Source organism: Brassica oleracea, chromosome C2 (genome assembly GCF_000695525.1).
Source record: "Brassica oleracea var. oleracea cultivar TO1000 chromosome C2, BOL, whole genome shotgun sequence".
Classification (NCBI taxonomy): domain Eukaryota; kingdom Viridiplantae; phylum Streptophyta; class Magnoliopsida; order Brassicales; family Brassicaceae; genus Brassica; species Brassica oleracea.
In genome coordinates, this window is record NC_027749.1 from 51,404,964 (window position 1) to 51,419,250 (window position 14,287).

A 14,287-nucleotide genomic window follows, 5' to 3' on the forward strand; every position below is an offset into this window, starting at 1 on the left:
ATAGAAGTTTAAAAATCATTTTATTTTCTTTAAACATGTATAACTAATTTATAATCTTTTATGCCATACTAAGTCATGATATAATATTTCTTCATATTTTACATTAATAACCATTGTTTTTATATATCGTCTACAATTCTCTAATTACGTCTATTTGGTCAATTTTGTATATGATATCGAATATTCATCATAAATAGATAGTTTAAGATGCCAAAAAAATTATTTACTTGGTGAATATAATACATCAAATATTACAAATACATCATTTAGTTAAATAAATAACCATAAACCGAAAATTCATATCCGCGCTGGCGCGCGGATCAGAGTCTAGTTATTAATTAGGTCTGAGAATCGTATGAAGCAAGAAAAAGTTTTCAAACCCAAGTCCTTATCTTCTGCTCAGTTTTTCGAAGATGAGAATAAATCTACACTTGACATGTTCTCGGTTAGTTTATTAATTTGACCATGATATCATGTCAAAGAATTGTTTCGGTATAACTCTGATTTGATATTTTCACAGGTGAGGAATGATTTCTCATCTCTAGTGGCTAAAACAAAGAAGAGTCTCGAAACTTTGGGCTACAAATATCATTGATGGTCTAAAAGGGTAAGAAAAAACTGTAAATTTTCGGTTCTCATATTAGAGATCAAGTTGCTAAGCTGAAAAATGATGCGTGGGACTTGCTCTACCAGGTATTAGATGAGAAAGTAAAAGTGATCAAGCGTAACTAAGAACTTTAAGTGTACTAATGTAACATCCGTCTCATCCTCTTTCCAGAGTGGTGTGCCATTTAGTTTGATAGTGTCTAGTGTTCATTAAAACCTGACCCTTTTGAGAATTGCTTCTTGTAAAACTCAGCATGTAGTTCATGAGTGTAAAAGCATTTAACTTGTTAAATGTATGTTTGTCTTCATCTCTGTTTACTTATTCCATGATATTAGATCTATGTTAAGGCATTGGTTCCAATTCGATCAATCACTGGACCACGAGACTTGCATTCTCATAAACTGGAACAGAATTCTTCAGGAAAAAAAACAATCAAATCATAATCAACTGAAATATTAATTTTGGAACAAATCTCAAACCTGTGCTCAATAGTACATTTCGGGCAGCTCTGATTCAATACAAGTTTGATTGTCAACTATATATAGACAATCAAATGCGGCCCGCTGCACGTTTTAACTTCAAATCAAATGTTTCTTTAGTGAAGTTATCCTTACTTACACCAGCAGGACATATTAATTTAAAATTTAGCATACAACTTTAATTACTATTTACGTTTAGTAATTCGACTTTGTTCTGAATCATATGATATCTAGAATCGCATGATTAAGTAGATGTATTTTCAAAATAAAAATGTATATGTATATTACATTTTATAGTCTAATGATAATTTGTTCCTTTCATTTATTCCATGTTTTATCATTTGATTGTATTACTAAACAGTTACTTTCTTATTAAATTATAGATCTTATTAATTTGGAAGTGTTGGGTGGGGATAACTTGTAAAATAATACACTTTTAGACTAGAGAGCAATAAGCACCGTGGTCCTCTCCTTGTGAACACCTCTACTTTTGAATTTTCATATTTATGGTAGTTGCGTCTAGTCGTAGGTATTACTCCAACTAAAATCACTCTTAACTTATCTTATAAATTATACTACATGTGACTTTGTTGATCATTTATCTACGCTTTTGGTAGATGTCTTCAGACAAGTTTGGCTCAACACATGTAATATACACTTTTACTTTCTAAACAAGAACTGTACAAATTATATTATATATCCCATGAACAAACAAAAAGGAATTATTTAGTAAGGGTGTTGGATTATAATGTATGATCCTTTGGGAATGTTTATTGCTGGTTGTTGCCAACGAAACTCTTGTTGGCCGATTTTAACATTATTCAGTAAATTTCATGATAAGTTTCTGAAAAAATTCCATGATGCACACAATCAATATAAGAAATGAATATTTTAAAATAAAATTATAAATTATAAAATATATATTTTTAATATCAATTTTTTTTAGACCAAGCCCAAAATCATCTAAACGTATGAGATTATAGAGTGGTTTAATTAAAATTATAAGTAAATTTTAACTAAAATCAAATGACTTCAAATTAATTGAATATATCTCTTCTATTTGTATTTTTTTGTTTATGATTATCAAGTAGGATGATAAATATATTTTTATTAATTATATAAAGTAGAATTTGCTACATCTTGTTCATAAAATATCTTGTGAAATGGTGGTTTCTATATACAAAATTTAATCTAATTTTGTTTCGATGATAAATATCCCGACATATTGTATGTAAAACCCATAGTAGGTTATGCTCTATATTATATTTTTTAAGAAAGAAAAAAAAAATAGCAAAACATATATTCGACGGTACATGTTAATGAACCATACATAAATGAGATCAGCCATCGTTCACTTGTCACTGTTGCTGGTTAAGAGTAATAAATGAAGCAAGAATTTAGGAAACGGAGAGAAGCTAGGAAGATGGATCATGTGCGTCACCTCACCTCACCCATCCAAAACTAAAGCCAACAAACACCATTTAACAAAATTATAATAACATTTTAATATAAAAATTTGGAAATATTGAAAAAGAGCAAACAGAAAGAAAAAAAAAAACGAAAATGAAAAAGAAGCCATAAAGTTTTGCAACGAACCCTACCTTCTATGTTGTATTGTGGTGTTTGTTTTTTCTACTCCTCTTTTTAAGTAAATCACTTCATATCTCTCTATCTTTCTTCTTCTTCTTCTTCTTATTTGTCTGCTCTTCTTGTTTTGATTTGTATGAGTGCTGAGATTCAATGGCTTCAAAGTTCATAAAATGTGTAACTGTTGGAGATGGCGCCGTTGGTAAAACCTGTATGCTCATCTGCTACACCAGCAACAAATTCCCTACTGTGAGTTTACTAATTCATTACACCTCTCTTGTCCCTGTCTGAAATTTTGATCAGGAATCTCAGATTTAGCTCAAAGTTTCAATCTTTTTCTCATGGGTATCTCCAATCCACTGAAAATCTATCTGGGTTTCTCAATTTTTAGCTTCCCCTTGTCTTAAAAGGTTGTTAGAATCTATCTAGGTATTCAAAGTTAGCTCCTTTCTCTCATGGGTATCTCCTATTCACTGAAAATCTCTATGGGTTTCTCAAATTTTAGCTTCCCCTTTCTTAGAATCTATGTAGGTATTCAAAGTTAGCTCCTTTTTTCTCATGGGTATCTCCAATTCACTGAAAATCTCTCTGGGTTTCTCGAATTTGAGCTTCCCCTTGTCTTAAAAGGTTCTTAGTATCTATATTGGTATTCAAAGTTAGCTCCTTTTTGATGGAACTTGTTGTAACAGGACTACATACCAACAGTGTTTGACAACTTTAGTGCAAACGTTGTAGTTGAAGGCACCACTGTGAACTTAGGACTATGGGACACTGCTGGTAATGGAACAACTCATATGTCCATTTGTTAACTTCTTTGCTATTGGTTAATTTGAAGATTGTTGCATTTTGTTATGGTTGCAGGGCAAGAAGACTATAACAGATTAAGGCCTTTAAGTTACAGAGGAGCAGATGTTTTCGTCTTGTCTTTCTCATTGGTCAGCCGAGCTAGCTACGAGAATGTCTTTAAAAAGGTTTGATTTTGGGAAAACTGATACATACTTTAGTAACCGAGTCATTTCTAATGTTATGTGAATGTTCTTGTTGAGTCAGTGGATCCCTGAACTCCAGCACTTTGCCCCCGGAGTTCCATTAGTCCTTGTTGGTACCAAATTAGGTAAAGAAACTGAGTAACATTTTACCAAACATTCAGATATATTTACATACTTATGATTCTTACAACATTTTACTTAGATCTCCGTGAAGATAGGCACTATTTGGCTGACCACCCTGGACTATCTCCTGTAACCACTGCACAGGTTTGATCTCAGTACTGTAGAATGTAGATTCCATATGATTCCTTTTTTTATAAAGCTTTATGTATGAATAAACATTACAATGTCACAGGGAGAGGAACTGCGTAAGCTAATTGGAGCAACATATTACATTGAATGCAGCTCAAAAACTCAACAGGTATATGTTCTTTACTATACAACTCTTCTCATTTAGATAGACAGAGCACTGAAAGTTTTACGTTTTGCAGAACGTGAAAGCAGTTTTTGATTCTGCAATCAAGGAAGTGATCAAACCGGTGGTTAAACAAAAGGAGAAGACAAAGAAGAAGAAGAAGCAAAAGTCAACACATGGGTGTTTATCGTAAGTATATAGATAGACCTTAACAAACTCTGTTTTCATTTGATTTGGAAGATAGTGATTTTTACCTTTCTTTTTGGACAGAAGCATTCTCTGTGGGAGGATGGTGACTCGGCATTGATGATGATGATCTTACATTTCACTTTTGAGTTTGTGTGATAAATGAGAGACATATATATAGACGAGGTAATAGAAGAAAGATTATTAGCCTCTAATCAATCAAATAGTTTACATTGAAGAGAGAAAGAGTCAGAGAGCTTACTATTATTAACTCAATTATGTTTATTTGTTTCAAACCTGTTATTGCAATATATTAGTCATTTTCTTGTAACAAAGAGTACAAGGTTGCAAATGTGGTTCGGTTTTAAGACCAACCCAATAAACTAATGTACTTATTTAATTATATTAATGGTTGTAACATTTTTAAACAGTTAACTAAATTCCACTATAATCTATACTATTAAAAGAGAAACATTCTGAAAAAATTTACTTAAACAAAGTTGTTCGACCTATTCACTATAATCTTAATATGTCTTATTTTATATTTATCTTAGTTAATCAAAATTATCAATATTGTTAAAAAGGGAAACTCCAACTGCTATCACCCGATATTTTTGCATCTAACATGTCCTTTTACACATCTCAATATTTTAAGTGCATTAATGTTCACTTCATTACGTAAGGAAAAAGTCAAAACAAATTAATAATATGGAATATACATATTTTCGACCTTATATAACCAAACATATATAAAAAATCAAAATACTACCCATCGTGATGAAATTAGTTGGTAGGCTATTTTTTTAAAAAAATGTGTGTATGAACTTACAAAATATGTTCAAAGGTAGTATGCATATTTCCAATACAAACCAAATCCCTATACCATAAACCATATAGTATTTACTCATTTGACTCTCACCATTTTCATGTATTTTCTTGAATCTATATGTATTTGTTTAAATACATATTTTCTAGAGATTTTATCATATTTTCAGTATAAATCAAACCCTATACCCTAAACCATATTTCCATAAACTTTTAAGCCATATATCCTAAACCCTATTTCATATATTTCTAAACTATAATCTGATTTCATATACATGTACTTCATATGACAAATCAAATAGTTTATTTAGTTTTATGTATTATTATAAAATACATGAGAACTTTAGTCAATTTAAAAAGTATTTTAATGTTTTCTGGGTTTTATTTTTTTTATTAATATTATTAAAATAATAAAAATATAGGTATGCACTCTTATATTTATTTCTACATCTAGGATCCGATTTGTATCATTATCATTGATAATAAGAGGAACTTAAGCATTATGGCAGAAACAAAAAAAGCCGCCCCGCCACAGCAAGCGGGTTGTGTCGGTTCATATGTTTAATGGCGAGTTTTTGAATTTTATCTGATTTTTAATTAATAGGTTTTCATTAAATCCAAAATTGATGGAAACATATCAGTTGGTTTTTAATGTTTGGTTTTAGAAATTTGGGAACCGTTCATGTATTTACAAAGTTCGGTTTGGTTTTAGTTGGGTTATTTAGGTTTTGCTTTGGTTCGGTAGCGTAGTTTGAATCCGGCTAATATCTCAAAAATGGGTCCAGTTCTATTCCGGTTTAATTCTGGCTTTCAAGTAATTTCAGGTTTGTAGATAAAAATTGCTGGATAATTAAGATTTTCAGTTTAAATATCGGGTAATTCGGTTTGTTTGAATAAAAATATCAGATAATTTGGATAATTTTAAATATTTTGAATAAAATTTGGGTTATTCAGCTTTACATGTAATTTGGTTTATAAATAGCCATTTTAGGATATTTGGTTATTTAGAAATTAAATATAATTTATTATTTGTAGGTATATAATTTGTATTTTAAAATTCAGGCATCCATTTGATTTTCTATTCGGTTTCAGTTATTCGACTCCCCAGATATAGAATCAACTCGGTTATTTATAAAATTCATTTTAATTTGGGTTTTGTGTGTTTTCAGTTTGATATGGTTCGGTTCACGATTCCACATAAATGTGTCTAGAATTTTACACTATTTTATATAAAAATTCATATTAAAAAAAATTATTTAATTTCGAAAACAAACCCGCGGGTCAAAATCTAGTTCTACGATTAAATTTAAAGTCAAGTGAAATTCAGTCCTCTAAACTTTTAATATATATTAAATTTATAGCAATTAAATAATAAGCATTTATTTAATTCTCTCCTCTATTCCACGAGAAAGAATTTGGATTGACTTCTTCATCTTCATGTCACGGTTCTCTTTGGACTTGAGAGAAACACTGGAGGATCCCAAGTTTCTCAGATTTTGAAGAGACATGGGAAGAACATATGCAAATGATTCACAGTGAACACAAACTCCCGTTGTGTCTTCTGTTAGTAACTTGACGAACAAATGCGCGTGTAAATCAAAACTCAAACACAAACAAAAAATCCCTTCCTCAAAATAAATTAAATGTAGCAAGAAACCCCATGATACTTTTGCAGATTTGTTCACCAAAAAGAACCTTGTTGATACTCTCTCATGTCACGTCCTAGTAAAATTCAGGAGGCTTTATTTGTTGGTTTGTAATATATGTAAAACTCATATTTTTCCTTAACGCTTTATAATAAAGGTGAATTAGCTCAATATACCTGTAAAATTGTTTCATGCAGTATTATTTTCTATTGGTTAGATTGTTTTTTATTATTTGAAATAATTGTCTAATTTGAAAGAAAAAAAATTACTTTTATAGCTTAGACACTTTGTCATTTGTACTTAAAGTATATAAATTTTATGGTTTCAAAATTTTCCGCGTTTTATTTAAGCTCTATAAATCTTATGGTTTCAAAATTTCCCGCGTTTTATTTAAACTTTATAAATCTTATGGTTTACAAATTCATGTGTTTCTAGCCAATATTTATAACTTTCATAACTTCAAAATTTCCACGTTTTAACCGAAAAAAGTAAATAAAACAATGATGTATGGCAGATAATGTTTGTTCATCTAATCATTAAAATTTTGAAAGCATTTTGTTATAGACTTTTGATATATCAGTTTATTTTATTTTATTTTTCTAGAAAAGGATTTACATGAGGAGAGGCTCTGATACACCTTCATTTGCCTTTAATCCCTCCGGCTCCTCCGTAACCCCAAGCAATTTATATTTAAAAATTACAAACTTTATCAATTTCCCTATATATAGAGCAATAAACATAAATATACACATAGACCCCAATCAAGAGTAGATGTGGGTACACATAGTTAGAGAACGTCACTTTGAAGGTTTCAGTTAGATATTTGCCTTTTTTGGCCAGTTCCAGATACATGGATACATCCATTATAACGGTAAGCAGTCTTAAAACCACCATCACCATAAGTATCATCATCATGATCACCAAACTCCATATGCTCTCCATGTCTCTCTCTCTTTTCTTTGGGTTTTGAAATTGTAAATATGTATATTGTTTATGGAAACCTATTTGTCTGTCCATTTATCACATTTGACTCAATATAATTATATCTTTATGGAAACAGAATTATGTGTAATTAATTGAATAAATAAAACTATGCAAGTTGTAAAGATATTTCTGGGGTAATTTCATATTCAAAAATTTTTTAAAATTTTTTTTTATATTTATTTTTCCTATGTTTTTCTTGTTTTTTTTTGTTTTATACATTTTAACAATAAAAATAATCATTTAAGGGTAGCTGTAAAAGAAATTAATAAAATGTAGTTACATATATGGATTTAGTAAATAATACTAACAACAAGAAATTAATAAAGAGTATTTTTCATTATGTGAAATAATTGTTTAATTTTTAAGAAGGAAAAACAAATATAACTTTTATAGCTTCGACACTTTGTCATATTTAATTAAAATGTATAAATTTTATAATATCAAAAATTCTCCCGTTTATTTAAACTATAAATTTTATGGTTTCAAAATTCTCGCATTTCTAGTTAGCATTTATAACTTTTATAACTTCATAATTCCTGTGTTTTTAACCAAAAACAAGTAAAATAAGACAATGATATGTGGCAAATATAATGTTTGTTAATCTGATCATCTTTTTGCATAAACTTTGGAAAGCATTTGGCTATAGGCTTTTGATCTTATTTTATTTTTCTAGAAAAGAGTTTACATGATAAGAGGTCTTGATACATCTCCATTGCCTTTAATCCCTCTGGCTCAGTAACCCCAAACAATTTGTATTTAAAAATTACAAACTTTATCAATTTCCCTATTTACAGAGTCATAAACATAAATATACAAGACCCAATCAAGAGTAAATGTTGGTATACACATAGTTAGAGAGCATCACTTTGAAGGTTTTAAGTAGATAGTTGTCTTCTTTGACCAGTTCCAGATACATGGATGCTACCATTGTAACGGTTAGCAGTCTTAAAACCATCACCGGCATAAGTATCATTGTCATGATCAACGAATTCCATATCTCTCCATGTCTCTCTCGTTTTTTTGGGCTTGAAAGTCATGTGTATTCCAATGAAAGTTATATAGGAGAAATTGTGTACACTGTTTATAGCAACGCATTTGTTTGTATATTTCTCACATCTGACTCGCTATAATTCATGTTTATAGAAATTGAATTGAACAAAGTTACAAACATATGTAACTTAAAGATATTGCTTGGTTAATTTCATATACAACAAAAAAACAATTTATAAAGTACTGTAAGAGAAATTAATAAAGGGTAATTATATGGTTTCAGTAAATAATGCTTGTGATATATTACCCAATTCCGATTATGTTGTTTTGGTAATATCTATATTGACTCAATAAAGAGTAATTATAGCACTTTTTGGAGTTTCAACTCCCGAAACTATTGGCCAAATTTTCAGTCCAAGTTTGATATATGTAATTGCTGTATATGCTTTCACCTTCATTTACAAAACAAAAACGGATAAGACCAATTCAAAGATGTGTATCTGGACTTGAGAGAAACACTGGAGGATCCAAAGTTTTTCAGATTCTGAAGAGACATGGGAAGAACATATGCAATGATTCACGACGAAGACCACAAGCTCCCATTCTATCTTCTGTTATACGCATGAAATTAGAACTCAAATACAAACAAACAATCTCAAAATAATTAACATGTAGTAAGAAAACCATGATAGTTTTTGTAACGCCCCCACCCGCCCACGACTAACGAGCCACCCACGTCCGCTCACTCGGCCCGTGGGCCCATCCCATCGGACGGGTGGTGCATTAATTTTCCAAGGCTCGAAATCATTGTTTACTGACTCTGTAATCACCACCCGACTTTTCCCCGTGCTTTGGCCTCACTCGCACGGTATCGCGAATCACTTCCCGATAGGTCACCCATCCTTTCACTACTCCAGCCCAAGCACGCTTAACCATGGAGTTCTAAACGGATGTGTGATGAAAAATGTAAGTCAACTTTGGTGACATAGGTAGCCAAATCAATTCTCTTAAGCCTTATTCCACATATCACAACTCAGGATGTAACAGTTCGTAGATCAAAAGATGCAGAACAGACCATCCATTCATCATGCAGTATTTGTTTTACCGGTAAAGTTGTTTTTAGTTACAAAAAATAACGGTTTAATGTAAAGAAAAGAAAATAAATGCCTTTTATACACTTTGCCATTTTTAATTAAAATGTCTAAATTTTAAGGTTTCAAAATTCCCGCGCTTTCATTTAAGCTCTATAAGAATTTTGTTTTAAAACTCCCGCATTTCTAAGGAACATCTATAACTTTTATAAATTCAAAATTCCTGAGCTTTTAATAAAAAAAAAAGTAAAATAAAACAATGATATATGGCATATGTAATGTTTGTTCGTCTTGTCATCTTTTTGCCTAAAATTTTGAAAGCATTTGGCTATAGGCTTTTGATATATCAGTCTTATTTTATTTTATTTTAGAAAATAATTTACATATGACAAGTTTTATTAGACCTTCATTTTCCTTTATTCCCTTCTAGTTCTGCAACCCCAAGCAACTTGTATTTAATAATTATAAACTTTGTCAATTTCCCCATACATCTACATGTACACATAGACGCAATCACGAGTAAATATGCGTTCGCATAGTCAGAAAATGTCACCTTTTCAGATGGATTTTTGCATTCTTGGACCGGACACATGGATGCTAGCACGGTCAAGGTAAGCAGACTTAGAACCATCATGACCACCGTAAGTATTATAGTCAGGATCACCAAATTCCCCATGCTCCCCCATATCTCTTTTGTTTCTTTAGGCTTAGAAATCATGTGTATTTCAGTTGAATATATAGGTAAAATTGTGAATACGTACGTATACTCTATATACTATATAGCAACCCGTTTGGCTGGGCATTTCTAACATTTGACTCAATATACTTCGTATGTTTATGGAAATTGAATTATGTGATTAATTGAACGAAGCTTTTACTAAGTATATCAGTCAAACCCATCACCAGGTAGAGAGAAAGGCACATGAGAGTGTTGTGTTGTGTACGCCAGAAAGCTTTCACTCCCATCCCATGTGCTCCTCTCTTCCTCACTCCCCGTTTTTTCCTTTTTCGATTAAAATAATGTTGTAATTATTATTTATATAAAGTTCGGTAAATAATTTTACAATTAAATCCATTAACAAAGAAAAGCCATAACTGATAAAAATTGTCATCAAAAACTATAAATGATAATAGTGATAATAAGAAGAATATAATAATAGAAATTCAGAATATTGCGTCCATATCAACTTTCACAACAGCTTTGCGAGTCTCCAATCTCAATGATTATGTGGTCATTCTCCATAATTTTATAAAATACTATGAACACTAGCTCTTGACGTATACGCTCAAATATCTTTTAAAAGTTTGTCCTAAAATACTTTGTTCGCTAATTAGTGGTTTAATTACTACACTTGTATAATGTTTCAGACCAGATTCTCAATCACGGGAAAAATTCCTTTCGACAATATTACAGCTGGTTTTTTTTTTTTTTTTTTTTTTTTTTTTTTGATAATCCAGGTATCCGGACCTTAGTCCGACTATACCACCGCGTCCAACCGGAACTGGAGGATCCTGGCGGCCAAACGGAAACCATGTTAAATCCGCTGTGGCCAGACCTCGAACTCGTGATGGCGGGCACCTCAGCCGAGGTTCCTATACCACCAGACCACGAGGCCCGGTTTATGATTAGTCATCAATTAATCACGTGAAGAAATAATTGAATGCATATCTCATTTCAAAATTTCAAGGTTTAGTTTGCATTAATTAAAGGCCCGCATGGATAATGTGTGTGAGACCTTGAATAAAATTTGAAGAGATACATTCAACGAAACATTCATGAGATTTTAGATGTTAATATTTTGTGTAGAAACATGTAACTGATCGATGCAGCAGTTGAAAATGCTACATGCATATGTGGATAGTATTGGTCTAATCATGACTGATTTTTGTTTTTACAGTTCATATTTCTAACGAAAACACTATAATGTAATGTATTATAAGGTGAAATCAGGGCAAAACAGTTGTGCTAGCTAGTTATTACCATAAATTTATTCAAAAAAACCGATGGCATCGACGGTGGTTATGACAAAACGTTGAGTTAGAACTTCATTAGAATAAACAAGAGTAAGTGTAGTATAGAACATCAAAGTAAACACCACATTATCTCAAATGTAACCATGTTTATGTTAATAATGTTGTCAATAAGGTGAAAATAGGTCAAAAACAGTTGTGCTAGCTAGCTATTACCATAAATTAATTCGAAAACGATGCATCAGTGGTTATGACAAAACGTTGAGTTTGATCATCATGATATACAGGAGTAAGTTGTAGTATAGAAAATCAAAGTAAACACATATTTCATATTTATAGTAACCTTGCTTGTGTTAATAAAAGCTGTACTCAAGAAGTTTGTTGGCCAAATTAAATTTTTGATTCCCATCAGCCACTAAGTATACATATCATGTCCGGTGTCCCTACAAATATTGGTGTTTTTTACGTTAAAAGTATCTTTATAATTGTTTTGTTGGATTGCAATGAAAAAGGTGGACGTAACGTTTATCTCTCATGTGTTGCTCGCTATCTCTAGTCTTTTACTTTTATGCTTTAAGTATACGACTAGTCCCAAAGATTACCGTATTCGAGTATTTTCTTTTGTTTTCTTGTTCCTCTAACCAACCAGACACTTCTAGAAATTTATTTATAGAAAGTAATGCAAGAATGAAATATTGTTTGGCAGATTTCAGCAACTTGAATTATGAAAAGTTTTTAGCTACAATTTTACAAAAATTCCAAGCCTGTAGAGATGGGGTTTAACTTTAAACTTTAGCAACTTTAATTAATAGTAAGAAAAAAGATTATGACTTTTCGAAAAATGCAAACTTTAATGAAAAAAAAAGATTCCTCACGTCCTTTGTTTGTTCACATGCCTTTCATCTTTATCCATTTAATCATTAATTAATCATTTCTTTTCAGCACCGCTCTCTCTGATTGATACATTGTTCCTGTTCAAAATCTATGATTACTGTTGACCTCTCAGAATATTATTCTATCTGTTTCCAGGAGTAAAAAATTTAGTAAGAAAATGTGTTTTAATTACAGATCCATCCTGGTGTTTATTAACTGTCATTTAAAAGTTCCGCTCTCATAAGGAAATGTAACTACTAGTGTAGCTTCATTTCTAGATGAATAATAATAATCCAATCAGATTTAATAATTTCACAAACTGCTCGTTCATTGCGTTAAAACTCACTAAAAGATGAAATTTTTACATTCTAATACACTTTTTGTCTTTCATATTACACAATCAGACACAATAGTCATGTGACACACTTTATCTGCCTGCAATGTCACGTATACCCTCTAAACTAACCCAACCAGAGTTTGCTTTTTAACCAAGGGCGTCATCAATTTTTTTTAAAAAAAAATCAAAAGCGTATCAACACTCCCTCTTTTCCCCAAATCACAAAACCTAATTGATCTTCAATTTCTTCCTCTCCGCCTCATACTCTCCGTCTCGAATCTTAAGCCGTCAACACTCCCTCTCTTCGCCTACGCCGTGAACCATGAGGAAACCAAAGTCAAAGAAGAAGGTCTTAGTGGAGGACGAGGAAACGCCACCACAATACGAAGTCGGAGGTATTTCACTCTACCTGCTGCTCTCGTTTTTTCCAAAATCCCAGAATCTGATTTGTTTTATATATGTAGATCCATCTCCACCGGACCTCCGTCTACCTCTTCGACTTTTCGCGACGGACCGGTTCCCCACCAGGCGTCATAACATCTATTCCTCTCCGGATCTACTCCCTTTTATTCGCAACGTTCTTCGCGACACGGCGGAATTTGAAACCATCCGTAGGTCCTGTTTCGGGAAACTCTTCGACCTCCCTGCTCGTCAATGCCCTGTGTCGTGTAAGCTGATCCACGCGTTTCTTACTCGTCAGCTTGTTTGTCTTCCAAAGAACACGCTTTGGTCCGCTTTTGGTGGTTTTCCTTTCCGATATGGTCTTGAGGAATTTGGCACTGTCACGGGCCTCCCTTGTGGTTCATACTCTGAGAGATACAATCCCAAAACCGCTAAAGCTATTGTCGCCGGCAAAGATAGAGTATGGAAGAGACTTTTTGGGAAGAAAAAATTTGTGACGATTGCTGATCTTTGTCGGATGCTTGAGACCGACAAAGATATGGATGGGTGGAAAAAGATACGGATTGCTCTCATTATAATCGTCGACGGAGTTCTCATCGCTCACAAACAAGAAGCACGCCCCACTCCTCATTATGTTAGGATGGTTGAAAACCTCAAAACATTTCTTGCTTTCCCATGGGGTAGAGAGTCTTTCCTCAAGACCATCTCATGCATGAAACCATCGAAGTTTGTCCCCAAAAAATGTGAAGATCCTGTTGCTACACTTGTCAAGAAGCTCAAGCAGCGCAGTTTCAGATTACAAGGCTTCCCACTTTCACTTCAGCTTGTAGCATTTCGTGCCATCCCCCTGCTTCTGGATTATATACCGGCTCCATTAAACAACCTCACCTTGATGGACTTGGAAG

At 32.3% G+C, this 14,287-nt stretch overlaps 1 protein-coding gene across 2 annotated transcripts; it reads left to right on the forward strand.

Moving 5' to 3' along the window:
- The first annotated feature begins 2,698 nt into the window (after positions 1 to 2,698).
- LOC106324887 (rac-like GTP-binding protein ARAC10) lies at positions 2,699 to 4,598 on the forward strand. 2 transcript variants are annotated; one of them, XM_013762885.1, is made up of 8 exons: positions 2,699 to 2,922; positions 3,363 to 3,450; positions 3,535 to 3,644; positions 3,724 to 3,787; positions 3,865 to 3,929; positions 4,018 to 4,083; positions 4,154 to 4,266; positions 4,351 to 4,598. In XM_013762885.1, the coding sequence occupies exons 1-8, from the start codon at positions 2,827 to 2,829 to the stop codon at positions 4,382 to 4,384; spliced, it is 636 nt and encodes a 211-aa protein (XP_013618339.1). In that variant the 5' UTR covers positions 2,699 to 2,826; the 3' UTR covers positions 4,385 to 4,598. The 2 variants fall into 2 exon arrangements, with proteins under 2 accessions (XP_013618339.1, XP_013618338.1); XM_013762884.1 differs by having other exon boundaries at positions 2,702 to 2,922; positions 4,348 to 4,598.
- The last annotated feature ends 9,689 nt before the right edge of the window (positions 4,599 to 14,287 follow it).